Source organism: Equus asinus, chromosome 23, assembly GCF_041296235.1.
Source record: "Equus asinus isolate D_3611 breed Donkey chromosome 23, EquAss-T2T_v2, whole genome shotgun sequence".
Classification (NCBI taxonomy): Eukaryota; Metazoa; Chordata; class Mammalia; order Perissodactyla; family Equidae; genus Equus; species Equus asinus.
In genome coordinates, this window is record NC_091812.1 from 40320256 (window position 1) to 40347618 (window position 27363).

At 39.9% G+C, this 27363-nt stretch overlaps 2 protein-coding genes across 14 annotated transcripts in view; one reads left to right on the forward strand and one right to left on the reverse strand.

Annotated features, from left to right (window-relative positions):
* UHRF2 (ubiquitin like with PHD and ring finger domains 2) overlaps positions 1 to 26625 on the forward strand; it is a 99895-nt gene extending 73270 nt beyond the window's left edge. For 3 of the 12 annotated variants that reach the window (XM_014851129.3, XM_014851126.3, XM_070496075.1), the window contains 4 exons: positions 283 to 379; positions 699 to 856; positions 4453 to 4551; positions 5593 to 6610. In XM_014851129.3, the coding sequence (XP_014706615.1) occupies positions 283 to 379; positions 699 to 856; positions 4453 to 4551; positions 5593 to 5739 (501 nt within the window). In that variant the 3' untranslated portion in view covers positions 5740 to 6610. Of the gene's footprint in view, positions 1 to 282; positions 380 to 698; positions 857 to 4452; positions 4552 to 5592; positions 6611 to 12277; positions 12329 to 21844; positions 23757 to 24431 lie in introns of those variants that run through there. The other 9 variants (XM_070496074.1, XM_014851131.3, XM_070496071.1 and 6 more) reach the window with 6 other exon arrangements.
* Positions 25571 to 27363, reverse strand: part of GLDC (glycine decarboxylase) — a 121001-nt gene continuing 119208 nt past the window's right edge. For both annotated transcript variants that reach the window (XM_070496069.1, XM_014851125.3), the window contains exons 24-25: positions 26273 to 26353; positions 25571 to 25714 (exon numbers count right to left, since the gene is read on the reverse strand). In XM_070496069.1, the coding sequence (XP_070352170.1) occupies positions 25571 to 25714; positions 26273 to 26353 (225 nt within the window). The remainder of the gene's footprint in view (positions 25715 to 26272; positions 26354 to 27363) is intronic.

Genomic DNA, 27363 nt, shown 5'->3' on the forward strand with positions numbered 1-27363 from the left:
CTTTACCTTTCCTCTTTTAAATCTGAAACTAAGATCATTGTATTATAAAGTGGAAAATCTTAACAGTCAAAACTACATGGTTTTACACTGAATTTGGGATTTTCATAGTCTTCTGTCCTTTGAATTCTGTTTCTTTAAATGTCTATTTCCTTTATATAAAGTCTTTCAGTTTAGAGAAAGTATAAACTCCACCCCACCCCCCTTTTTAAATTTCTCACCAGGATCTAGAACCCTCCTTTGCTGTGAAGCTTAAATCTACATTGTTCTTTTTTCCCCCATCAGTATCCAGTAGGTTACCCTTCGGATAAGGAAGGGAAGAAGACTAAAGGACAGTCAAAGAAGCAGGCCAGTGGAGCCTCAAAAAGACCGACTACAGATGGTAGGTAATGATTGCAGAACATAAACCCTAATAATGTAGTTTCTAATAAAGAGAAATATTCAGAGAATAAATTGAGAAACTCATAAGAAATTAAAAGCAGATTGAAGGATTTGGAGGGTGGAGGGAGGGGGGGTTTGTTTTAATAGTGGCAGAGCCAAAACAGCGACAAATATAGTATCCTAAACTCCAGGGCAAGTTAGATGCTATTTATGTAGGTTATCTTCATGCTAAACGTTTCTGGTGCCAGTTAATTCTTTTGTTTCATAGTTCTGCTTAGAACCACTTGTAAGTCTGCTGATGTATTTTTAAATAAATATAGATGATTGTCCAAGTGCCTCTAAAGTGTTCAAAGCATCGGATTCAGCAGAAGCAGTTGAGGCTTTCCAACTGACCCCTCAACAACAACGCCTAATCAGAGAAGATCATCAAAACCAGAAGCTATGGGATGAAGTGCTTGCATCACTTGTGGAAGGACCAGTATGTAAAGATTTTTTTAGTAATAATGTTCTAATATTAACATGATGAAAGATAATTTCCCTATGAAGTATCATATTCATAAGTCAGTTTGAATTTGATCCTTTTATCCAATCCAGTCTTCTCATCCAGTGCTGCCACCTTTCAGAAATAATCTGAGGCTATACTTAAATGCTTTAAGTTGAATTTAGGCCTCTTTGATATTGGTTTTTGACCTTTCTCTGCCTTAATAATTTAAATTTAGATACTGTTCATGGGAAGAATTTTCAGTTGTGGAACACACTCAACTTAATCTAAAACTCATCAGGAAAGTTTTTGTTACCGTTCAAAATTACCTGATCGCATAAATCTTAAGTAATTCAGTGCAATTTTCAGTGCTTACGTGTTCAACCTAGGAGTAAAATAAATCAGTGTTGATTTATTTAAATACTTTGTTTTGGATTTTTTTCCACTTTCTGATAATCATAAAATTAACTGATGTGGATTTTCTGTTAAGCTGTGTTTTGCAAATGAAGCTTTCTTATCAAATCTCAAAAGCTGGAGGTTTCAAATGTAAATTGTCTTTTCATTCTTTGCTCACTTTTATTGTCTTTAATTTTGGTTATAAGTTTGAGTCTTCCTTTTTATTACATGTTAACTCCGTGTCATGTATAATATAGTTACTTTTCTGTTTTCTTTCTCCCCAAAGTATTGTGATGTGCAGCTACTATGAGTGAGCTCTAGTATCCTCTCTTGAAATTTCATCTTGTCATCTTTTAGTAGTTTCTTTGTTCTGATTTTCCCTTTATTTCTTGCAGTACATTAGCCAGAACTTGTCATTTATCTGGAATGGGGTTAATGAATATCTGTATGTGCTTTTTGTTTAGATTTAGAGGGAACTCTCATAGAATTTTTGTGTCATCATTATAACTATATTAAGGAAAAGTCTTCCTGATATATATATATATATGTGTATATACACACACACACACACACACACACACACACACACATATACATATGTATATGTTTTGTTTTGTTTTGTTTTTAAAGATTTTATTTTTCCTTTTTCTTCCCAAAGCCCCCGGGACATAGTTGTGTATTTTTAGTTGTGGGTCCCTCTAGTTGTGGCATGTGGGATGCCGCCTCAGTATGGCTTGATGAGCAGTGCCATGTTGGTGCCCAGGATCCAAACCAGCGAAACCCTGGGCCCCCCTAAGCAGAGCACGTGAACTTAACCACTCAGCCACGGGGCCGGGACCCCCGATATAATTTTTAAACTTTTAGAAATGGGTGAGGTTTATCAAATACCCTTTGAATTTATATTGGAATCATCATTTCCTTTGCCTATAAATGTGATATATTAGGTTATCTTTGGTGGAATGAGGCTTCCGTGTTTGGAGGACAGAAGGAAAGTGATTTGGCTGTGTGAGAAGTGTTACTTGCTTTTTAGCCAAGAGACCCAGGCATAAGGAGAGTCTGACTCTGGTAGGTCACACTCATTTTCACTTAGAGCAAGTAAGATAGAGCAAGCAGTTGTTGATCATGGTCTAACTATTCTCTGGTTGGAGAGGATACAGCTGGTTAATGATAACTCAGGTAAGCTCCTGCTGTGGGTGGGCAAGAGACAAAGTAGCAGGTGAAGGAAAAAGTCAACCTGAGTGCAGGCGGAGTTCTCTTTGCACATCTGTTTTCTGGGTTGGACATGTGTATTGGGCTTGAAAGTGAGGTTTTTAATATGCATATCCTGTTTATCAATAAAAATATTATAGAAGTGGTTGAATCTTGCGAAACTTGGCAAGTATGTGCAAATCAAGTATACTTGACTTTTCAACCTTATGAAATAAAGTCACCAATTAAAAGTTCTCAAACAAGAAAAAAGAGAAAAGAAGTCCTGCCCACTGATAACAGGATCTTATATGCCTAGGTTGGATGGTTGTGACCTTGCTGCTAGTGATTACTCTGGATGTTTATGTACTGTTGCCCCGAGTAGCTTTCACGTCCAGTTCTCTTCAGATAAACCAGGAGCACCTTTATTAAGCCAGAAAAATCAGATGTTGGCTAACAGTGACTTTTAAATAAATGGATATATTATATGTACGTCTATGTCCAAATACTTTCCTAAGGCCCTCTGTAATCTGGCATCCCTGCCTACCTCTGCAGTCTCCTCTTGCACTTTCTCAGACGGCTTCGGCTGTGGTGATCCCTGAGCTATTTAAACACAACCTGTTCCTGCTCCTAGGCCCTTACACTTATGCTGTCTCTCTGACTGGCATTCTCTCCTCTACATCTTCATGTGGCTCACTCCTTCGTATCCACACTTCTCAGAGTCTCTGGAAAAGTATTATACTCCTCAGAGAGGCCTTCCCTAACCTTCCTTTCTAAAATAGCCACTCTACTCTTGCTTTAATTTGCCATGTTTCCTCGGTTATTACTATCTGAAATTGAATGTTTTTAGTCTGCTCTCCTAAAGCAATATAAAGTTCCATGAGAGCAAAGACTTTGTCTTTTTATCACCACTAGGTAGATGAGTGCCTAGCACATCAGAGGAACTCAAAATATCTATAATACATGTACTCATATTACAGGTGCCATGGAGGTACTGGGGAAATACCAGTCATTAACAAAGTAGTTCGTCAGGGAGAGGGTACTTGGTATTACAATTTGAATTTTTTCCACATCTCTCCTTAACTGGTGTATTCTTTTAATGTGTTACTTAATATTTTGTTGATAATTCACTCGACTTTTATAATCCATGCTCATAAATAACTTAGTATCAAGACATAACTTTGGAATAGGGTCTTTGATTTTTTTATTTTTACTTGAAATTCTTATAAATTCTATTTTTTTCTGTTAAATAAAGAACGAACAAAATACACTCTCTACTATTGAATGGAGGATAATAATTTTGACTATTCAAAAAACTTCTTATTCTAGTTTAAGAGAAACAAACAGCTTGAGTAAAATGGAACCAGTCATGGCTTTTGAAGAGTATAGAGTACTCATTTGATCATGTTTGCTGTATATGGCTCTACCTTTTATAAGTTAGTCCTAATTTGACTAAACATTAGCATCAAGAAAATGAGATTTTTGGATTGAGGCAAATTATCGCAGAAAATAATCCTAAGAAAATGAATATGTTGATTCTTTGGAGTCTTAGATACTATAGCGTATTATTGCCCAGTGCTTTTATTTTTTTTTTAGCTTAAAAAATAAATATTGATGTTTTGTAACAGCAAAAGATTGAATAAATAATACCTGTTCATATACTGGAATACCATGCAGGTTTTTGAAAAAAGTGATCTGTATGTAGTGACCTTGAGACAAGCTATGGTGATCTCTGGAATGTGAGGTTTAGGGCGGCGTTCACTTTTTAATGCCATATATTTTGACTTTGCAACCTCTCCATCCCAATCCTAAGATTTAAAACTAATGTGTTTATCTTATGGAATGGGTTTTCTTCAGTTTCTATTGCTTATAGTTAGAATCACTACCTGATTTGTTTTTTCTTAATGGAAAACGTATTCAATGTAACTGACACTTTTTTTTTCTAAACACTTAGAATTTTAATATATTATGAAATGCTAACTTTTTTCCCTTCCCCTTGGGTACCATTCTAGAATTTTCTGAAAAAATTGGAACAATCTTTTATGTGTGTCTGCTGCCAGGAGCTAGTTTACCAGCCTGTGACAACAGATTGCCTCCACAATGTCTGTAAAGTAAGTAGACTTCCTTTCTCATTTTCCCTTCTTAGGCTAGAAGGCACACTAACCTCCAAACCTGTTTTTAGCATGTGAAGAAGCATTTTTCCATGAAGCAGGATAGTTATGGAACCTTGCCAGTTAAGAAGCATTTAATTATGTCTTGGTGGTAAATGCATGTTTTAGTTCTATAGTAATTCAAATATATATAGTTTAGGTATTCTATCATGTTTGGAATTGTTGAGGAGAGGTTGAAATGGCACAGAAAATAAGGTGTCATTGCTGTTTCCTATGTTACAGCTTATGTATTTTTCATATATTATAGTGCAAACTGAAGTAATTCCATGAACTTAATGGAATCTAAAATAGATTCGACCTGGCAGCATGCCCAGAGGAGTTGAATATTGTGTTATCAGTGTGATGTAAAAGGAAAATTTGAGTTTTAGTCAAACCAAGGTTGGAATGTTGCTCTACTGCTCAGTGATTGTATGCCCTGGCCCAACTTCTGAACTTGAGTTGTTGTAAAATGGAAACAAACTTTCCACATGTGTATTTGTGCCTGACCTTGAGTCAATTAACTCTATGATATATTAATAATATATTATAAATATATTTTTGGAAGACATTATATGTTAAGTGATTTGATACAATATATACCTTAGTTCTAATTAGGGAAATCTTGTATTTCTTTTCTTTAGTGCTCTAACAGGAAAGAACGTGATAGAACAGGAAATCCAACCTAGAAGAGGAGGCTAGTGGGAGCCACACATAATTCTAGCACCCTCATTTTACTGGTTGAGGAAATTAAAGCACACACTAGTTAGTCATTCACCTGAACTCTCACAGTCTGGTTAGAGGTAGACCTAAAGCTGTGTCTCCAGACTAGTTTTCACAGTGCAGATTCAGGCCGTTACAGTTGTCCATCTTTTATGTTTCTCTTGTTGCTGTAGTGAACTTCTAGTTCCTATTTGAAAGCATAAGTTGTTGGGTATGTTTCTACATGCTGCACCCTCAGGTGAAATTGGTGTGTTTCTGTGTTTGTTTTTGGTTTTGCCTTAGGATTGCTTACAGCGCTCCTTTAAGGCTCAAGTTTTCTCCTGCCCTGCTTGCCGGCATGATCTTGGCCAGAATTACATCATGATTCCCAATGAGATTCTGCAAACTCTACTTGACCTTTTCTTCCCTGGCTACAGCAAAGGACGATGATTTGTCTACTTCTTCTGTGTGGCTCCCGTTGGCTTTTTGGACAATAAAGAATCTAAAATGATTGGGGGGTGGGAGGGGAGCAGTGATGGACCATATCTCACGTTCTGAAGCAGCTAATCCTCTTTCCTACGTAGCCATCATCTTGTGTGTGTAGTAAGAGGCCCATTTCTCAGCTGTCTTTTAAATATCAAAAGGTAGTTCTTGTCAGTAACAACTAGTTTTAATGAGTAAAAAGTTAAAGCCTCAGCTCTAGTTGATATCCAAGTTATGATTTATTTTGCAACTACCTCAGGACAGAAAAGATTTATGGGGATTTTTTAAATCATTGAATAATTAGTTAAATGAATTTTAGCTACACACTGCCTCCCAAATATTAGTTGTGCCTGGTTCATGTAATTTGATTTTACAGAAAAGAAAATGACACTTGAGATTGTTGGAATGAATGCAGCTTCTGTAGTGTGCATAATACATTTTTAATGTCTTCTTCCATTACAGTGTGTGTTTTGCAGGTTCATTTTTTAGCCCATTTTTGTGAACTCCATTGTGCTTTTTTCTGGTGTTTTATGCAAGTTGACTACTAATGACTAATGAGAACAATATGAATGCATTGTTGCTGCATTAGTGTAATGTGGTGTGGTTTTGCACTTAAAAGAGGTATTCAGATGCTCTAGTTGTAAATGTTCATGAAAAGCCTCTTCTGTACTAGTCAAACTGCTTTTAGTGAGTCTCACCAGTGGTTTTACATCTGCAGAGCATTGAGGACTGGGCTGACTTTTGAGAGGATTGAAATTGCTTCATATTGTGATCCTAAATTTTATATTCACTATATTCCCTAAAGTATACCTTAATAAATATTTTATGATCAGAAAAATAGCTCATCTTGCCTCACTTTTTTACATTTTTCTGGCTTATAGTATGTATTTCTAAGACTCAGTCATTTCCAGAATATTTCACTTTGTGTTTTTATTGAAACAGGCATTTTGCACAATTTTTTACTCTTGATTTTTGATAATGAAAACTATGAAATTTTAAGCGCTAAGGACAGATTTCACCCTGGGTTTGATTTATTTATTTATTTATTTATTTATCTTAAATTTTACTAAATGGAAAAACATTTCTTTTCTGTATAACAACTTCAGTCTTCAATTTTAGTGTAACCAATGCTGCTTCTTATTTCACAGATACCAGAATATTCTAAAACATAGTTCCAGTCTCTGAAGCTATATTACATTTTCATCAGGGAAAAGCTTTAATATGATCAAGTCAGTTTTCCTACCCCTGAATTCAGAGCCATATATATAGCCAACATTTATTGAATATTTGCTTTGCACTAGTCACTTTTCCGTTTTTATGTGTATTCATTTAATTTTACTGACAATCCTAAGAGGCAGGTGCTATTATCCCCATCTTATGGATGAATGGCAAAGGCACAGAAAAATTAAGAAAGTTGCCAAAGTTTGTACTCAGAGGAAGTGGCAGAGCTGTGCTGTAAACTTGGGCGATCTGAGTCCAGATGTGGCAGCCTTTACTTCTGGGCTTCACAGGCTCTCCATCAGAAGATAAGCCAGACTCATCTCAGTGCTTTTCCTGCATTCAATTAAACTCAAATTCCAGTTCTGGGAAACACTTACAGCAGAGTGATTGGAGCTATTGTCACTTAGGGCCAGTTATAAACTTTGGAATCACTTGTGTTTTGAAGAAGCAAATTTAAATAGGACCTTCTTAGATGGAAAATGCATCGTTAAATTGCGTCATCTATTGTTGTATTCCTTCAGCACTGGCCACATCTCTTTGTGAAGGGTGGAGAATATCTCCCAGTTTCAGCTACTTGAACTGGTTTAGTTCTACCACTTTTATTAGCAAAATAAATGATTCCCACAGTTAGACTATGTATTATCTTAACTGTGTTACAACATGATACACTAGGAAAGAAAGCTGATTACAGCTTAATGTGTTCAGAAATACCAAGAATGGCCCAAAGCTAAATAATTTTATGTTGCTCTTGAAGTTTGTTTGGTGACTTTGGTTTTTTTACATGAATATTTCAGTTTGTATCTAAAAGATACAGAGTTTTACAAAACATAACCACACTGTCACACATAAAAAAAATTTAACAGTAATTTTATCATTGGATAGCTAGTAATAATGTTCAAATTTCCATAGTCTCAAATGCCGTACATGTATATTATATTTTAAGTTAGTTTGTTTGAATCAGGCTCCAAATAAGGACCTTACATTGTTGTTAATTGCTGTCTCTTTTCTTTTAATCAGTATACCCCCTCAATGTTTTTTTTTTCTCCCTTCCCTTTTTCCAATTTGTGTGTTGAAATTGTTTTGGAGCCTTTCTGACAGAATAGATTTTGCTTATTATAATTACGTGGTATAGATTAACCTGTTCCTCTTTATTTTTCTGTACATTGATAGTTAGAATTCAAGCATGACCAGATTCAAATTTGAATTTTTAATTTTTTTGGCAAGACTTCTTCATAAGTGGTGTGTTTGTTCTTCAAGTCATACATAGTATCTGGTTGTCTCTTAGGCTTAAATTTAAAAGATGAGCTTTTCTCTGGATTCTATTACATTTAGTAGATTACAGTGATTACTGTTAAGTACTCATCCACTTTCATATGGGTAGGGGCTTCTTTTAGTTTTTTCTAATTAGAGTAGGCAGGGCCTCTAGTTTTAGAACTCACTTCTAAATAACATGGTTCATTGAACAAATATGTGCATGCAAGTGTGTTTAAGGATATTAGGTAATCTTTGGGAAGCTGGTAATCTAAAACAACGTTAGCTTTCTCACAACCCTGGTGTGACAATGTGGCTAGCAGAAAGGGGCCCCATCTATGTAACTTACAGGTTTGAATTTCAGGATAGATCTACTTATAAGAGCTGGATAGAGATCTGCCCTGACTTTCCTCCTGTCTGCTATTCTTTTTTTGCCCATTAGGGACCAGATCTTTCCCCATTCTTCTTCAGGACACCCTAAAAGATAGAGCTCATGACTATCTACCCGATTTGAGGGAATTGAGCTTGATGGCCCACTTGTCACCAGCTCATGTTGGGAAGAGTTATCCCTGTTTGTCCATTGTCTACTGACTGGTCCCCACACCACACCTTTACAGGAACTGATATTTAGTAACCAGGATTAATCACACACTACACAGAAGAAAATTGAGTAAACACCAGTCACTGGGCACAAGAAATCAAGAGCTAGCTAGAGAGGGACCAAGCAGGCTGACAAAATGACTACTATTGAAAAAAATGAATGAAAGAATGAGTTTTACAACTATATCCTCAAGTATTAAATTGCATTGCATTGATAGAACAAGCTGCGTGAAGAGTAATTTGAGATTAAAATTCTTGGAAATAAACATGATTGTGAAAACAAAATGAAACACAAAACAGAATGGACACTGCCAAAATTTGAACGTATTGCTAAGTAATCTGTTATATATGGATATCCCACAATCTGTTTATCTATTCATCTGCTGATGGATAATTGGGTTGATTCCAGGATTTTGCTATTATAAATAAAGCTGCTTTGAACCTTTGTGTGTAAGTCTGTGGAAAATAGTTTGACACTTTCTTATAAAATTAAGTATGTACTTAACATACAACCCATCAATTTCATTAATACTTATTTACTCAAGAAAAATGAAATATTTCCAAAGTGGTTTATACCATTTTACATTCCTGCCGGTAGTGTGAGAGTTCTGGTTGCCCCACATTCTCACTAACACTTCGTTTTGTCCTTTGTTTTCATTGTAATGATTCTGGAGGGTGTGTAGTTTCTGTAGGAGACAAGGTAGTTGGTTGTACTGTTCACCAGGTATTTTTGGCTGTCAGGTGCATGTGTTAGGATTGTACATCCTAGCTTCCTTGTGGTTGGCTAGGGCCGTTTGACCAGTGGTTGGTTAGTTGTAACAGAAATGCTGTGTCACTTCTAGGCAGAGCATTTCATCGCCCTCCACAGTTTTCTCTCACCTTCCGTGGAGACCAGTAGCACCTAGATAGGGCTTTTCTATCAGCCTGAGTCCCAGAATAAGAATGATATAGGGGCTGGCCCCGTGGCCGAGTGGTTAAGTTCATGCACTCCGCTGCAGGCGGCCCAGTGTTTCGTTGGTTCGAATGCTAGGCGCAGACATGGCACTGCTCATCCAGCCACACTGAGGCAGCATCCCACATGCCACAACTAGAAGGACCCACAACGAAGAATATACAACTATGTACTGGGGGACTTTGGGCAGAAAAAGGAAGATAAAATCTTAAAAAATAATAATAATAAAGAATGATATAGAGCCCCCAACCAACTTCTGATGGACATGCAACATGAGTAAGAAGTAAATCTTTAAGACCGTTAAGGTTTCTGAGTTGTTAACACAGTATGACTTAACCTATCTGAATTTTTTAATCGATCTTTTACTAATTTGGAACTAGAACTTCCACTACTTTTTTTTCCAGGTAATTTTATTGAGATCATAATGGTTTACAACATGGTGTAATTTCAGGTATACATTTATCAATTTCTGAATACACTTCATTTTGCTCACGCCCAGTAGTCTAATTTTTATCCATCACCATACATATGTGCCCCTTTATTCCTTTCCCCGACACCTCAACCCTTTTCCCCTCTGGTAACCACTAATCTGTTCTCTATCCATGTATTTGTTATCTTCCACATATGAGTGAAATCGTGCAATATTTGTCTTTCCCTGTCTGACTTATTTTGCTTAACATCATACCCTCAAGGTCCATCCATGCTGTTGCAAGTGGGAAGATTTTGTCTTTTTTTATGGCTGAGTAGTAGTCTATTGTATATATACCCCACATCTTCCTTATCCATTCATATGTAGAAGGGCACGCTTGGGTTGCTTCCACATCTTGGCTATTGTGAATAAAGCTGCAGAGAACATAGGGGTGCATAAATCTCTTTGGATCATTGATTTTAAGTTCTTTGGATAAATACCCAGTAGTGGGATAGCTGGATCATATGGTACTTCTATTTTAATTTTTTGAGAAATCTCCATACTGTTTTCCATAGTGGCTGCACCAGTTTGCATTCCCACCAGCACTGTATGAGGGTGCCCTTTTCTCCACATCCTCTCCAGCATTTGTTGTTTTTCGTCTTGGTAATTATAGTCATTCTGACAGGTTTAAGATGATATCTCATTGTAGCTTTGATTTGAGTTTCCCTAATGATTAGTCATGTTGAACATCTGTTCATGTGCCTGTTGGCCATCTCTGTATCTTTGGAGAAATGTTTGTTCATATCCTCTGCCCATTTTTTGATTGGGTTGTTTGGGGGTTTTTTTGTTGAGTCATATGAGTTCTTTATATATTTTGGAGATCAACTCCTTGTCTGATAAACGATTTGCAAATATTTTCTCCCAGTTGGTGGATTGTCTTTTAATTTTGTTCATGGTTTCCTTTGCTTTGCAGAAGGCTCTTTAGTTTGATGTAATCCCATTAACTTTTTCTTTTGTTTCCCTTGTTGAGTAGACATGGTATTTGAAAAGATGTTGCTAAGACCAATGTCAAAGAGTGTACTGCCTGTGTTTTCTTCTAGGAGTTTTGTGAATTCAGGTCTTACGTTCAAACCTTTAATCCATTTTGAGTTAATTTTTGTGCATCCTGCAAGATAATGATCTAGTCTACTTTCATTCTTTGGCGTATAGCTGTCCAGTTTTCCCAACACAATTTATTGAAGAGACTCATTTCTCCATTCTTTGTTCTTGGCTCCTTTTTTGAAGATTAACTGTCCATAGATGTGTGCTTTTATTTCTAGGCTTTCAATTCTGTAGAACTTCCACTATTTTTTAACTAAATTCTTTATTATCCAAATCAGTTGACTACAAGCTATTGATAAGTTGGTTGATAGTGTGGTAGGCAACCTCTAAGATGGTCCCCAATGATCTCTGCTTCCTGGCATTCATGCCCTGTTGTAATCTCCTCCTCTAGAGTGTGGGCTGGACTTAGGATTCTTTCGTAATGAATAGAATGCAGCAGAAGTGATGAATGTCACTTCTAAAGTTACGTTGCAAAAATACTGTGGCTTCCACTTTGGGCACACCCTCCTGCTCACCCTGAGAGAAGCCATCTGTCATGTTTTGAGCTACTTTATGGAGAAGCGCATGTGGCAAGAAACTAATTCTTTGGTTAACAGGCGGGAAGGTCCTGAAGCCACAGGAGTGAACACAGAAGAGAGTTTTTCTCTAGTCGAGCCTTGAGCCTCCATGGTTTCTGATAAGAAATCAGCCATTATTTGTAATGCGTTGCTTTTCTCTGGCTTCTTCCAAGATTTTTTTGTCTTTAATTTTCAGAAACTTGATTATGAAATGTCTGAGCGTGGAATTCTTTGGGTTTATCTTGTTTTGGGTTCATTCAGCTTCTTGAATCTAGATTATGTCTTCTATATGTTATCTATATATATATCTATCTATATGTTATTGTCCCACAAGTCTCTGAGATTCTGTTCATTTTTATTCAGTTCATATTCTCTATTGTTCAGATTAGATAATTCTTAATGATCTGTCTACAGGTTCACTGAGTCTTTCCTCTGTCATCTACATTTTGCTATTGAGCCCATCTGGTAAGTTTTTTTATTTTGGTTATTGTATTTTTCAGTTCTAGAATTTCTATTTGTGTCTTCTATATAGCTCTTATTAAAGTTGAAATTTTCTTGGTTCGTGATATGATGAGTAATTTTGCATTGGATCCTGGACATCTTGAGTATTATGAAAATCTTGTTCCTTTTGTTTGTTTGTTGTTTTTTTTGTGGGTTTTTTTGAGGAAGATTAGCTTTGTGCTAACTACTGCCAATCCTCCTCTTTTTGCTGAGGAAGACTGGCCCCTGAGCTAACATCCATGCCCATCTTCCTCTACTTTTTTATATGTGGGACACCTACCACAGCATTGCTTTTGCCAAGCAGTGCCATGTCCGCACCCAGGATCCTAACCGGCGAACCCCGGGCCACCAAGAAGCAGAATGTGCGAACTTAACCACTGCGCCACTGGGCGGGCCCCTGTTCCTTTTTTATGGCAGTAAAACTGTTTAGTTCAGAATGCATGTTCTGGCCCACATTTGTGGCTCAATGTCAATTTAATTTTCAAAGCCTTTGCAGTGCTATTCTGGTCTACCCCATCTTGGATGCTACTCAGAAACCAGTCTGAAACCTGGGCAATAGTCCACTCATAGTTCATTTTGATTATTGTATTGATTATGGTCAGTTTCATGCATGGTCTCTTTGAGGGTCTGCCCAGGGCTTCATACACAAAGTTAAAGGAACCCTTTCTCTAGCTCCCTTCTCTCTCTAGTCCTCCCTCAATTTCTAGTCGGGAGCTGTAAAGTGCTATGTCTTTGCAGCTGGTTGCTCAAGGCCGGGCAGGGATGGTCTGCAGGGTTCCTCCCCACAGTCTCGGCCACATCCAGTGACTAGGGGTTGGGTGTTTACCTGGAGGGGGGCAAGTGTAATCAAATGAGTTTTTTTCCTCCAGTCATCCTTTTCCCATTCATTTGACTTGTGAGAACAGGCTTTTTTTTCTTTGTCTGGGCCCATTGATGTTTTTGGGTTTTAGGCTTCCCTTGTACCCAAGCCAGAAAAAGGTAAAAAGGAGACCAAAGAAAAACCCCAGGAAACTTACTTCCAGGCCATTCCTCAAGTTCCAAAGTACCTACGCAGGCCACCTGCTTTTTTCCCACCTTTCAGAGTCTCTTTATATGTGTGTGTGTGTTATACCAGCATTCTTTCTTTATTTTTTTCTTTGATTATATATATATATATTTTTTTTTTTTTTTAATAAATTGCACACCTGGATTTTTTTTTTTTTTTAAAGATTTTATTTTTCTCCTTTTTCTCCCCAAAGCCCCCCGGTACATAATTGTATATTTCGTTGTGGGTCCTTCTAGTTGTGGCATGTGGGACGCTGCCTCAGCATGGTCTGATGAGCAGTGCCATGTCCGCGCCCAGGATTCGAACCAACGAAACACTGGGCCGCCTGCAGCGGAGCACGCGAACTTAACCACTCGGCCACGGGGCCAGCCCCTATATATATATATTTTTATTGAGTTCATAATAGTTTACATCAATGCAAGATTTCAGTTGTACATTATTTCTTGTTTGTCACCACATATGTGCTCCCCTTCACCCCTTGTGCCCACTCCCCACCTCCCTTCCCCTGGTAACCACTGAACTGTTTTCTTTGTCCATGTACTTGTTTATATTCCACATACGAGTGAAATTATCTGGTGTTTGTCTTTCTCAGTCTGGCTTATTTCGCTTAGCATCATTCCCTTTAGGTCCTTCCATGTTATTGCAAATGGGATGGATTTGTCTTTTTTTCTGGCCGAGTAGTATTCCATTGTATACATATACCACATCTTCTTTATCCAGTCATCGGTCGATGGGCACTTGGGTTGTTTCCATGTCTTGACTATTGTGCATAGTGCTGCGATGAACATAGGGGTGCATATGTTACTTTGGATTGTTGATTTCAAGTTGTTTGGATAGATACCCAGTAGTGGGATAGCTGGGTTATATGGTACTTCTATTTTTAGTTTTTTGAGGAATCTCCATACTGTTTTCCATAGTGGCTGCACCAGTTTGCATTCCCACCAGCAGTGTATGAGGGTTCCCTTTTCTCCACACCCTCTCCAACATTTGTTACTTTTAGTCTTAGTGATTATAGCCATCTTGACAGGCGTAAGGGGGTATCTTAGTGTAGTTTTGATTTGCATTTCCCCACCTTTCAGAGCTCTTTATAGTTGCTTTATGTATTTTGTCCAGGGTTTTTAGTCATATTTAGCAGCAGGAATAGGGTGGAATATACTTACTCCATCTGGTGTAGAACTGGAAGTCCCCCAAGTAGCCTTTCAAAACCTGGTTTTTGTTTACTAAGAAACCAAAACAGACTTTACAATAAAAGAACTATATTTGAGAGGAAACTCACATTTTTTAAGCACTTATATGACAGATATTATACTAAGTGATTAAAACTCTCCAACAGTACAACAAAGCAGATATTTCCCTTTTGTTATAAAGAAACAGGCTCAAGCCAGGAGAAGGAAAGTAACACTATGCCATGCTTTGTGCCTATTGGGGTGGTGGTTTGTTTTTAAAAATATGGAAAATTACAAAGAAACAGTAGCAAACACCTTGCATACAGACTATCCAGTATTTGTCATCGTTAACATATTTGTTCTTAAGTAAAAGAACAAAATACTACCAATGAATCTGACATACTTTCATCAGTCCATCCTGCCCATTCCCATCCTCTACCCAAGAAATTGTCATGTATTTAGTGATGCCTTTTATGCTTTTTTTATACGTAGGTATTCATAAAATATATTATTTCAAGTGTTAAAATTTATACAAATAATATATTGTATTCTGCAACTTGTTTTCATTCAACTTTTTATGCTTTGGGATAGTCTCTTAATAGGTAAATTTAGTCTCTTTATATTTATTATGATATGAAATAGTCAGACTTATTTCTGCATTGCATTTTGTTTTGTGTTTATCCTGATGGAAGGAGCAGGGGTAATTCCATTCTTACTTTCCTTGTTCTTTCATTTATTTGTTTGTTCTTTTGTTTGTTTGTTTTGGTAAAGGAAGAATTGGTCTGCGCTAGCATCTGTTCCCAGTCTTCCCCTTTTTGCTTTAGGAAGATATCTGTGAGCTAACATCTGTGCCAAGCTTCCTCTATTTTGTATGTAGGACGCTGCCACAGCATGGCTTGGTGAGCCAGTGTGCAAGTCCACACCTGGTATCCAAACCCGCGAACCCTGGGCTGCCAAAGCAGAGCATGTGAACTTAACCACAACACTGCTGGGCTGGCCTCTTTTCTTATATTTAAAGAGGATTTTATCCTTTCCCCTCCTTCCCCCAACCCACACACTAGTCTGAAAGTAAGTGCAAGTTGTTATTTTACATGTGACTTACCAATTTACTGACAAGTTTTATCTGTTTCTTTGCTGACTATTTCTTCTTGACTACTTCAAGATGTTTTTGTACCAGAGACCTTTCAGTGAAGGTCTATCAACAGTAAATTTTCTTAATCTTTGCGGGCCTGAAAATGTCTTTATTTTTCACACTGATTTTAGGAAAATTAATTGGCTGAGTTTAGAATTTTAGGTTGCTTGTTATCTTTCTTCACCATCTTTTAGATATTCCATTGTGTTGTGGCATCTATTGTTGCTGAAAAAAGCTGGATGTCAGTTTGATATTTCTTTGAAAGATATGTGTTTTCTCTCTAATAGCTTCTCAGTTTCACTAAAATCTATCTAGCTGTGAATTAGTTTCTATTTGCTCTGTTTGGGACTCATTGTTTTCCTTTAATTGAAAATGCATGTCTCCAGTTCTGGAAATTTTTTATTTATTTAAAAAAAATAATTGTTCCTCTCCTGTTTTCCCTATCTCCTTCTCAACCTATGAAGTTTTCAGTAGTCTACCCCCCATACCTTAACATCTCTTATATCTTTCATCTCTTTACCCTGTCTGTGCTATGTTCTAGGTGATTTCCTCATATCTTTCTTCCAATTTGTTGAATTTTTGAGTCTAGCCCACTGTTTAGTCCATCTCAATAAGTTATTTCAAGAACTATTTTCTTCTAATTTTGTTTTCAAGTTTACCTGTTCTTGTTTCATAATCTCCAGGATTTTAGTCCCTCCATTACCTCTTTGAGGATTTAAAACATACTTATTTTTAAATAAGTCCTTTTACTCTTTCGTTTCTGCTTCCTTAAGAAAGAATTCTGCTATTTGTTGTTGCTTCACGTTGAATTTCTTTGTGTTTTGTAAATTCGTGAGCTCATCTTCTGTGGCATTTTCTTTTCAGAGGGTTTTGTTTTATGGCTTGATTGTGGACACAATTGCTTCCTTTGGAGAAATTTTTAGATTGTTTCTTCTGGGGCCCTATATGGTTTCCTGAAACTGAACCAGTTGTGATGTTAATTTTGTTGAATGGGACTCCTTCACGATGCACCTAGTATGAATTTGGCTTCTGCATTCACATGTAGCAAAGCCTCTTGTTAGTGACTTTGTTTTCCACCTATGGCCTGGGAAAGCTTGCATCTTGCTATGACCCTGGGCTGAGAGACACCAAGTTTTCAGTCCTCTAATTGGAACAGGGCTTTCTCAATTCTAAACACACCCTATTTCTTCTCCTTACTATCCATTATAACTGCAGCCTTGATTCCTAACATCCATTCCCTGACATCACTGAAACCCCAATTCCTCAGACACATATCCAGTCCAGCCACCTCCATGGGCCACGTGGTTTCCGGTCCTGTGAGTTCCCTCTTCATTTCTACCACCTGGAGGTTTCCTTTTCTTCCTTGAGATCCTATGTTTTTTTAAGTTGGGGGAAGAGGAGTGTTTCACCAGCATATCCATGTCTTTGGATCAGGGATGGCTACTGCCCACATCTGTTCAGTCTGTGTCCAAAAAGAAGTGAGTACTGTTGGTATTTTTCATACATTATTTCACTTACTATTCATACACATCCTGTGAGGTAAATGGCATTATCTCCATTTTCCAAACAAGGTAGTGGTTTCAGAGAGTTAGTTACTCACAGTCAGTACCACACTTAGAATTTAAACTCAAGGCTGTGTGTTAATTTCTACTACTTTTCCTACTTCACTATGTTTATTTACTCCAGTATTTACTTTTAATTTATATTACATCCTTTTGTCTTTTGAAAACCAAGTTTGGGCACTATTTTAAAGAGAACTATTGTGCAAGCTGACTGAATTTTGTCTAAAAATATCTGAATGGTTGTTGCATGCATGACACTTTCCTTTAGAGACTCTTCTCATTTTCATACTATAAAAACCATGGGCTTCATTCCAAAATGCAACTAATTTGGGGGAAATAATGAAATTATTTAAGTGACCGTATTGACCCTACTTAACTGTGGCACCTTTCAGCCTCTCCTCTCGCAACTGCTTAGTAGCATTAGACTTCAGACTGACAGCACTTCTCTGAATGGCAGACACTGTCCTGGGCTAAAGCCTGTCTTTTTGACAAAATACAGAAATAGTGCTGACTCTACACCCTCCTCTCGCCCCTCACCACATGGATGGCACCACATACTATACTCACTCCTTTGCTATTTGCAAGTTTATTTAACAGCCTACCCAACTGTCTCCTTCCATGGAAAGTATTTTCCTCATTGTCTTTTGGAATGCATTTGAAGCAGCTTCTTTTAACCAATAAAAACATCTAGTTCTTCTATGTTGGGGAACTTTAATATTTCTATGTAATTCATGTTGGATAAAATGTCTTGAAGGCAAGCAAGTTATCTTTAAAAAGAATTTTTTTTCCCCATTCTTTTCCATTCTTTATGCCAGACTTTTAAGAAAGAATCTGTTTGCATCTAATTCTACTCTGGCTGCTCCTACTGCAGCAAGTAGCAATTTTGGATCAAGTTCCCAGTGGCAGCATCATCAGGGGAAAGTCTGCATTTTTTTAGGATGACTGACATCACTCCTGGTGCCATTGGATTCCACCCTGTTTTCTGAGAGTTTATGACTTTGGCTGTTACTTAAATCTTCTGAGTCGCATAAGTTTTTTGTTTTGTGTTTTCAAATAATCTTCAGAAGTGCTTTTGTAGAAAATTTAAAATGTCACACCCCGAGCTATACAAACACTAATTTTACTAGTGAGGTTAAAGTACAACGCGACAGACAGATCAAAAGTACACCAAAATTTCTCTTGCGTTGGTTTTGGTAAACCCTAGACTTCTATAAGAGAGGTCCAGACACAAGACAGTCATATATAGTTGCATTTAAAAAGATAATTTATAGTTGATTTCTTCTAACCCTCTATCAATTCTGTTGAATTCAGAAGAAATTATAGGCAATCTCCAACTTGCATTTCAGAAGTTAATTTGTACAAGAATGGCAGCCATGATCTTTGACTTGATATAGGCTGAAAATGAAATAATCTTGTTTGTACAAATTTGTACAAGTATTTCCCGTAGGAACAATGATAGAGAAGAAAGGGGTAAGTTCCCAGGTTAGCCTATAAAAGCCTATTAAACCATAATTTAGCAGCACTGCTTTTAAGAAAAGGTGTCCAGTTACCCTTGCCAGTTCCAGGCACCAGAGACCACCCCCGCCCCAAATTGACTACATTTTCCAAACAAACTTTGGGATGGGTGATCTAACAGCAGGGATTGTAACACCTTTAATATCAGGGTCTTATCCCCATTCCCAGGGAGTTGTATGTGTGAGAGGTGGGGAGGAGATGTGGGACAAGCTCAGATGAAAGGAACAACGTGTACGAAGGCTGGGAAATTAGAGCTTGGCAAAGTAAAGCCACAGCTGGGAAGCACCCCTGAACTGGGAGGATAGAGGAGGAGCATGAGGAGGAATGGGGAGGGTGAGATCAAGTACTCAGTGAAGCAAGCAGTGAGAATTACATATGAACAGGAGAAGCAAGAAAAAGGCAGCAGTAGGAAAAGAACATCGTACACCCAGGCACACACACACACTCCACATTAATCATGTATGTCAGGGTACCTGCCTATATCCAAAGTGGGTAATCAACAAGTGGGCTCCCAGCCCCTCAGCCTGCCGTCCCAGGTTCCTACAGTGATCCTGAGAGGTTTCCACCAGCCCTGTCCTCAGGGCTTTACTGCTCTCTGGACTTGGTTTTCAACTTGGCAGATATTCTAACCCCTGGGACATTCGCTCCCCTGTTCCCACTTGGTCCCCTCAGTTCAACAATCTTCCTGCCTAGTTGGTTTCAAAAAAAAAAAAAAAAAACACTTCTTTGCTCTTCCTCTCCTCTCCTCCCACATACCTTTGTCTCCTAATCATGGGGTCCTCCCTCAACCCCTTTACTGAGAGGCCTCCCTACTCCATGACCTTTACTCCCAACATCTGTTACTTCTCCCAGCGCTCTTTCTCATCCAAGGAGCTTGGAGCCTAGGTCTGTTCCTCCCTCCCACCCCTCCCCCCTCACTGTTGCTCTGCTCTTTCCTCTTCCGCTTATTGCCTGCCAGTGCCCCTCCTGAACTTGGGGCCTCCTCCTGCCCTCCACACCTTCATTTTGCCAGGTCCTCTGTTCTCAAGCTGACTTTTTGGCCATCCCCCTTCCCCATTCTCTTCTTGATCCCTCTCCTCCTCCTAACTTGAGAGAGTCCTCTCCCTTCTCCTGACTCAGGCCTTATTGCGCATGCTTTTGACTCCCTTCTCTTTTCTTTCCACCCTGGAGAGCCTTCTCCCACTTTCCGTACCCCACCATCTGGCTTTTCTTCCCTCCCACTTCCCCACTCTTCTTACATCTGCCCTGTCCTTGAGCTGATGATGTTCTTTCCACTTCCACATCATCACCCTTACCTCTCCCCATCCCCACCACAGGCCTTGATCCACCTCCTCCCGTTTCCTTCCTGTTCCTAACCTGCATCTTTCTCCCACTTTCAATTCTGCTCTCTCCCTCCCAATCCCATGACAATCCTTCCCGACCCAAGGACCTTTAACTCCCCACCCATACCTTGTCTTCTTTTTTTTCCCTCAGAGCCTTCCATCTGAGCCAGGGTCCCTTTCTTCTTTTCTGGACCCTATTTTCATTCTCTCTGGTCTTGACTTTAGGCTCACACCCCTCCTCCTCATTCCTGACTTCTCAAAAGATTCCCATACCTTTCCCCAACCCCAGCTTTTATTCCTCCATCTTCTGTCTCCCCTCTTATTTCCCAAGGATTCTTAAACCCTTTACATAAAAGTTTGAAAATAACCAAATGCTAAAGTGAGAGTACAGACACTCAGGCCTTCAACCATGCCTCTCCCTCTTCCTGAACACCTCCTCCCTCCTTCCCCACATCTAGTCACAGCTGGCTTCTTTTTGTTCAGATTTTAGCCTAAAAGTCACCTTTTCAGAGAATCCTTCCCTGCCCACCCAATATAAAGGAGTCCCAACCCCCTCACATATACCATACTGGTATTTTGTTTTCTAAAGAACATTTAACACTGTGAAATCTTGATTTATGTGTTGTCCGTTTGTCCATCTAGAATTGATGCTCCATGAAAGAGGCCTTGTCTTTCTTGTTCACCTTGTATCACTAGCATCTGGAATGGTACATAGTGGTACATGATGGCTCAGTCAGTGTTTGCTGAATACATTAGTGATTTCTGGGTGCCAGACACTATGCTAAGTGCTCACTTTGTATTATCTCATTTAATCCTTACAACAAACCTGGCTGTGGTAAGTGCTTTTATTATTGTTATTTTTTCCCCTTAAGAAACTGAAGTATGGAAAGGATAAGTGAATTTGCCTGCTGTCTCAAAACAGTTGGCATATCTGAGAATTTTATCCAGATCTGTATGAAGTCACAGCCCATGCTCCTTCTACTTTCTCTGGCTGTCCAGAGGAAAAGGGCCATTAGGAATGGAGAAAAAAGGAAAGGAAGATGGATGTGAATGTAATGCAGGTCAGACTGGGGTCGGGGCTCCTATGCTGAGCCAGGGAGTACAGGACTGTGCAGTATACGAGACTAGATCGTAAGTGAGGAAGAGAATAAGAACAAGAGCTGACACTTATGAGGCTGGCTTTGTGCCAGGCACTGTTCTCAGCAGTACATTGAATCCTCACCTGGGAGTGGTAGGGGATATCATCATTGTACAGGTAAGGAAACTGAGGCTCAGAGACGCTTTGATCTTCTCTGAGGTCATACAGCTTGGATATAGGGGACCCATGCTATGACCCTAGTCTGACTACTGCCCCCAGCAAGAAGATATACAGAGAGCCAGCCCTGATGGCCTAGTGGTTAAAGTTTAGCACACTCCGCTTCTGCGACCTGGGTTCGGTTCCTGGGCGTGAAACCATACCGCTCTGTGAGTTGCTATGCTGTGGCAGCGGCTCACATAGAAGAGCTAGAAGGATTTACAACTAGAATATATAATTATGTACTAGGGCTTTGGGGAGGAAAAAAAAAGAGGAACATTGGCAACAGATGTTAGCTCAGGGTGAATCTTTCCCAGCAAAAACAAAAAAACTGTATCATCAAAAATTGGAAAAAAGAAACATAGATTATAAGAGTAGTATGCTCTGTGTTGGGCACTAACCTCTGGTTCCTGGATTCTTGTTTTCTTTGTGGCATGACGTCAGCTGATGCAACACTCCTACCTCCTGGCCTGCCCCTTCCTGCTCCCCAGAAAGGAGGTGACTGCTGACATCCTTTCACCCACAGTACTCCACCAGCACTGGGGAAGCCCCTTTCCTATCTTCCCCCTTCACCTGCGGTCAGCGTGGGGCAGCAATTCTGGATTGTGCATCTGCTCTACAGACTCGAACTTCTCCCCTGAGTGGGGTGTCCCCAGGCTTAGATTGGTGAAGCATCAGGGGAGCAAAATGGAAAGCAAGCCCTTCTGGCTAGAGATCTAAAACCACATTCTCCAATCAGCTTTATTGGTAATAAAGCTGACATTTTGATCTCCAAAAAAACCAAAAGACTTCCTCAATGAGCAGTGCTGGCAGGAGCAAGCCTGGCAGATCAGAGAGTGAGGCCAAAGTGTGTAGCGCCTGGTCTAGGACAGTCTCCTCCAGCCATAGGAGCCTCAGCCAAAACCAGAGAAAGGAGTTTTTCTCTCGAAATGCTAAGATTTGCATTAAAAATGCGAGGTTGACTAAGTCCAGCCTCTTCTCACCCCCACCAGCCTACCCAAACCCTTCTCTTTAAAGGCTTAGAGTTCTGGAAATTTCCCTGAAATGCGATCAAAGAAAGCTGAGAGGCATTACTTAGAACATATTAGAAATGCAAATTCTCTGGCCCTGCCCTAGACCTACTGAATCAGAAACTCTGGGGCCAGGGCCCAGCCTTCTGTTTTAACAAGCCCTCCTGGTGATCTAGACACACTAAGAAAACCACTGCCCTAGGAAACATCCCTGACCTGGCTGATGTCTAAGCCAAAACATTCTGTCCCAGAGCCCTGGGAACGACTAAAAGCACTAACATCTCAGTTGCCAAACTACTTGTCCCAGGTGGCTTCTTGCACCCACAAGTGGCATCTACATCCTTTATTTGGATGAAAGGCACCAGTTTTGTCATTGGAAGACATGGCCCCTATATATATGTAGAGGTTTCATAGAGTTTCCAGACTAGGGCCCTTGCCCTGTATCACACAGGGCTGCAAGGTGACACTTGCTCCAAGAGTGGCCCGTGGCCTGTCCCAGGGCTGTGAGGAGGCTGAGGGGATGCCCGATTCATAGGATGTGTGTGTCAACCTTAGACCCCTCATCTTCAAAATTGTTCAAAAGGCACTTTCTGCACAACAATGTGAAAGTACTTAATCCCACTGAACTCTACAGCTAAAAATGGTTAAAATAGTCAATGCTTTATATATTTTATCACAATGAAAAAAGGAGGAGGGCATTCTACACAAAGCTTATCCAGAGGCCCTGTCTTCAAGGCCTAGTGTTTTTGTATTAGCTTTAACAGAACTGCTCATAGCAGGCATTGGAAATACTGGTTTCCATGACAATGTCCCTCTTCCTTTTTTCATTCAATTCATATTTCTTTCTGTTTGTTGAACACATACTATGTAGAAGACCCTGGCTCAGCACTGGGAATCCAGTGATCACTGAGACATGGTCCCTGCTCTCAAGGAACTAAGTCTAGTGAGGCAGACAACAGCTGAATAAACAATAATTACTGATTGTGCTAAGAGTACAGGAAAGCAAACTGAGTGCCACGATAGAAGATACCAGAGCCCATTTCATGAGGACGTGTAGAAGACCTTCTTGATGAGATGCTGAAACACGAAGAATAAACAGGAGCCAGCAAGGCTAAGGTGCAGGGAGAGTGCTCCAGATGAAGGATCCCACACAGGCAAAGACCAAGAGGTGGGAAAGATGGGCAAGCACATCAGGTGAACACATGAGTGATTCAATAGTGAAGGGCAAAGGGCTCCCCGTGACTCCCTCAGCCACCTGTGATTGCTCTGATGTATTCGGAGAACCAGCAATGCATAATCAGCTGTGGGAGCAACTTTGGCGCTCAACCACAACACTTTACAGTCTGGTAAGGAGGAAAGGACTGCTGTTCACTCTAATGGTTTGTTTTCCTATGCTGGTCCTTCCTCAGAAGGGGCTCCTCTGTGCCCTGACGGCTAGCCTGTATTGAGAGCCTGGTTTCCAGCTCAGGGAAGGCAGAGTCTCCAGGTTTGCAGTGACCATGGCCATGGGGTAGCGTTTTGACCAGTGGGCACTGGACTGTTCCATCTGGGTTCAAATTCTGGCTCTTTCCTCTCACCAGCTGCGTGATCTTGAGCATCTCTCCATGCCCTCCCCCTCATGTGTAAAAATGGAATGTTGTGAGGCTCAGATGAGATCATCTATTTTAAAAACTTAGAATAGTACCTGATACCTGGAGGAAGTACTCAATAGATATTAATCATTTAATTATTACATGAAAAAGGAACCATGGATCCCAAACTTTTTTTAAGTGTAAGAATAAGTGACCACCTGCACAGCGTTCAGACCTTTTGGCCAGTTGGCTATCATGGTAGCTCAAGTCGTAGTTGTTTGAGTAAGCTGCCATGCAAGGAACCAAGTAGTCAGGGCTAGAGCAGGTGCTCAGTAACCAGCGGGGAAGAACATCTGAAGCGTTTGCTATTGCTAGGGGAAAGTTACTTGTGGCAGGCATGCTAGCTGTCTACCCAAAACCCATGCTTCCCCTTTGCTTGAATTCTTCCAGATTTTTGCTGGAGCACTAACAAGCCCAGGGAAAAGACTGCCCCATACGCCCCTGCAGCTAGGAATGCAAATGGACCCAACTCTGACCAGTTAAAAGTAAGCAGAAGTTACTGGGTAGAACCTCTGGGAAAGCATTTCAAACGACAAGAACTTGGATGGAATCGGCCTTTTGTCTTCTTTTTTTTTTACTTTTTCCTATCTCGAATGGGTATGTGACACGTGGATATGCAGTAACCATCTTAAGACCGTGAGGATGAAGACTATATGCAAAGGAAGGCAGAACAGGAAGACTGAAGGAGCACTAGCCCTTGACTTACTACCTCTGGACTTATTGTTAAATGAGAAAAAATAAACTGCTTTTTGATTAAATGTCTGCAGTTGGGTTTCAGTTATATGCAGCCTAACACAATTCTAACAACAGGGCCAAAGTGGCCTTCACTGCTGAGACGACAAACTGTTTCTTTAGCCGAAGACAAAACTGACAGTGTTAACAGTGGCTGTTGGGTAGGTTGTTCTTGTTACTCTTCAATTCCCTCTGAACCCAGGGTACCTGGGAGTAAGACTGAAAAATGGACCAAGAAGACATAATTCAAATTGAAATACTTTTATTAGAATACTAATAATTGCAGATAAAAAAAAACCACACACGGAAAAAGAGGAAAACACTCAGAAATGCTATTACAGATTAGGCAAATTAGTCAGTGGAAAAAGATTTCTTCAGTGTATACAAAATGTAAACATTTGCCCTGGGATTTCCCACAGATGGCACAGTCCACAAGGACTTATTTGGAACAAAAATATGTCTATCGAGTCTCCAGTGTTGCCTCTATAGTGTCTGCAAACTTGCTACATTGAAAGTTAAAGTTCCTAGCACACCCAAAATGTTCTATGCTAAAAACTAAGCGGCTCCCAGTCAAGGCAACGTGCACATCAACTGCTACATGTGGACACAGAGGCACTGAAGCAGATCAATCCTCCAACAGTGAGCTTCCTTGACATTTACCTTGACAGAGATTAAAAAAATATACACAGTATATAAAACCCCTACTTGACTGTGGGGTGGGAGATGAAATATTTCTTGCTTATCAACTGCTCTGGAGAGAGGCATCAAATCAGTCACATGAACTTAGGGAGAGGGGACTAAGAAGAGGCCCTCTTCTGTTCAGAAAATGGGGACTCATAAACTTCCATGGGTGGGCAGGTACAAACCAGGTGCTGGTCTCCATAGATGTCATCAATCCTGGCAATGGTTGGCCAGAATTTGTTCTCTGGCTTCACAAAGGGCTGCAGGGTACAAAGGATGGAAGTGTGGGATATTGAGAGGCTCCTATTCATGGGGAGGAGACTACCATTATATCCCTACAGCCTAAGACACCACTAGCCAACAAGCACTCAAAAAGGACAAGAAGGTAAAAGCCAACCCATCACTACTATTCCCAAAATCTAACTTTTGACCCTTGTCCCCACCCGCCAAACAGACTGCAGAGCACCTTCTCCTTCATGTAAGAATCAGAAAGGAAAGAAAACTTGCATTCTGGGCCATCTCCCTGTTGGAGGGTGTGGAAGACACATGAAGGCACTTGACCGGGACTGCTATTTGGTCTTCCTCCACTGTGCACCCTGTGGAATCCCAGGCCTGCGGCTGACACTCTCACTCTGACCTCAGAGCTTTGAAAGCCAGTTCCTGCGCTCTGCGTCCCTCCTCATGACCCACATTTCACAAGGTGTCCCACATACGGTTATTATAATGAGGGGACAATAAGAGTAGGAGCCCCGCAGGGTAGGTGATGGCCCCTCATACGCACACGAACACTACACATTCAGCTTCAGAGGAGAACTTACGAGTGGGAATGCCGCCACCTCTCTGGAATATGGCCGATCCCAGTGGGAGGATGTGACGCAGGTCAGGGAGTGTGGAGACATCTGAGACAGAGACATGGATGGGAGAGGGATCAGAGCAGAACACTGCCTTCTCCCCCAACACCACCTCAACTGGGGAGCTTCTGATGGATGCCCATGGACAGAGGGCTATTGTTTTGTTTCAATTTGGGGGGAAGGGAATTTAGGCAGGAAATTTTTCATTGTGAAATATTTCCGATATCAGAAAGGGCAATATAATAAGCACATCTACCACCCAACGTAAATCAACATTTTGTCGTATTTGCTTAACTTTTCAAAATAAAAAACATTACAAATACAGTTGAAGCTGCCTGTATAACCCCTCTCCATCTCATTGCTTGCCCTCCTCCCGTAATAACCACTATCCTGAATTTAGTGTTCACCATTCTCGTCATGTTTTTATGCTATTACTGCATATATTAATAAACAGCATGTGGCATAGTTTGGTACATTTTTAAACCTTATATCATCCTATGAGTATTATTTTCCACTTGCTTTTGTAACTCAGCATAGTCGTGTCACTTAATTATAGGGATATAGTCTGAAAAACACGTCGTTAGGCAGTTTCATCATTGTGCAAACATCAGAGTGTACTCACACAAACCTAGATGGTATAGCCGACTACACACCTAGGCTATATGGCACTAATCTTATGGGACCACCGTCATATATGTGGTCTGTCGTTGACCAAAACATCATTATGCGGCAAATGACTGTATTATGTTATTTAGATGTCTCTTGCTATTTTTAAAAATAGCCTAAATCCTGAAGAATCAGCAGTATTCAGAGAAAAGAGAAATAATAATGACTGTAAAAACAATCATTGTATTCTTCCATGATCTTGTCAAACTCAGATTTAGCAAGGTGCCTGCCTTCTGCCAGCCCTTGGCCCCTGCACTCCACCTTTAGCTGGATGGTTTTGGAACTTGCCTGAGCTTTCCCAAGCATCTCAGACTTGTTCTCTAGCTTGGAACCATAACAACACAACCACAATTTTCACAGTATTCTCAATTCATGATACCCTAGCTTCTGTC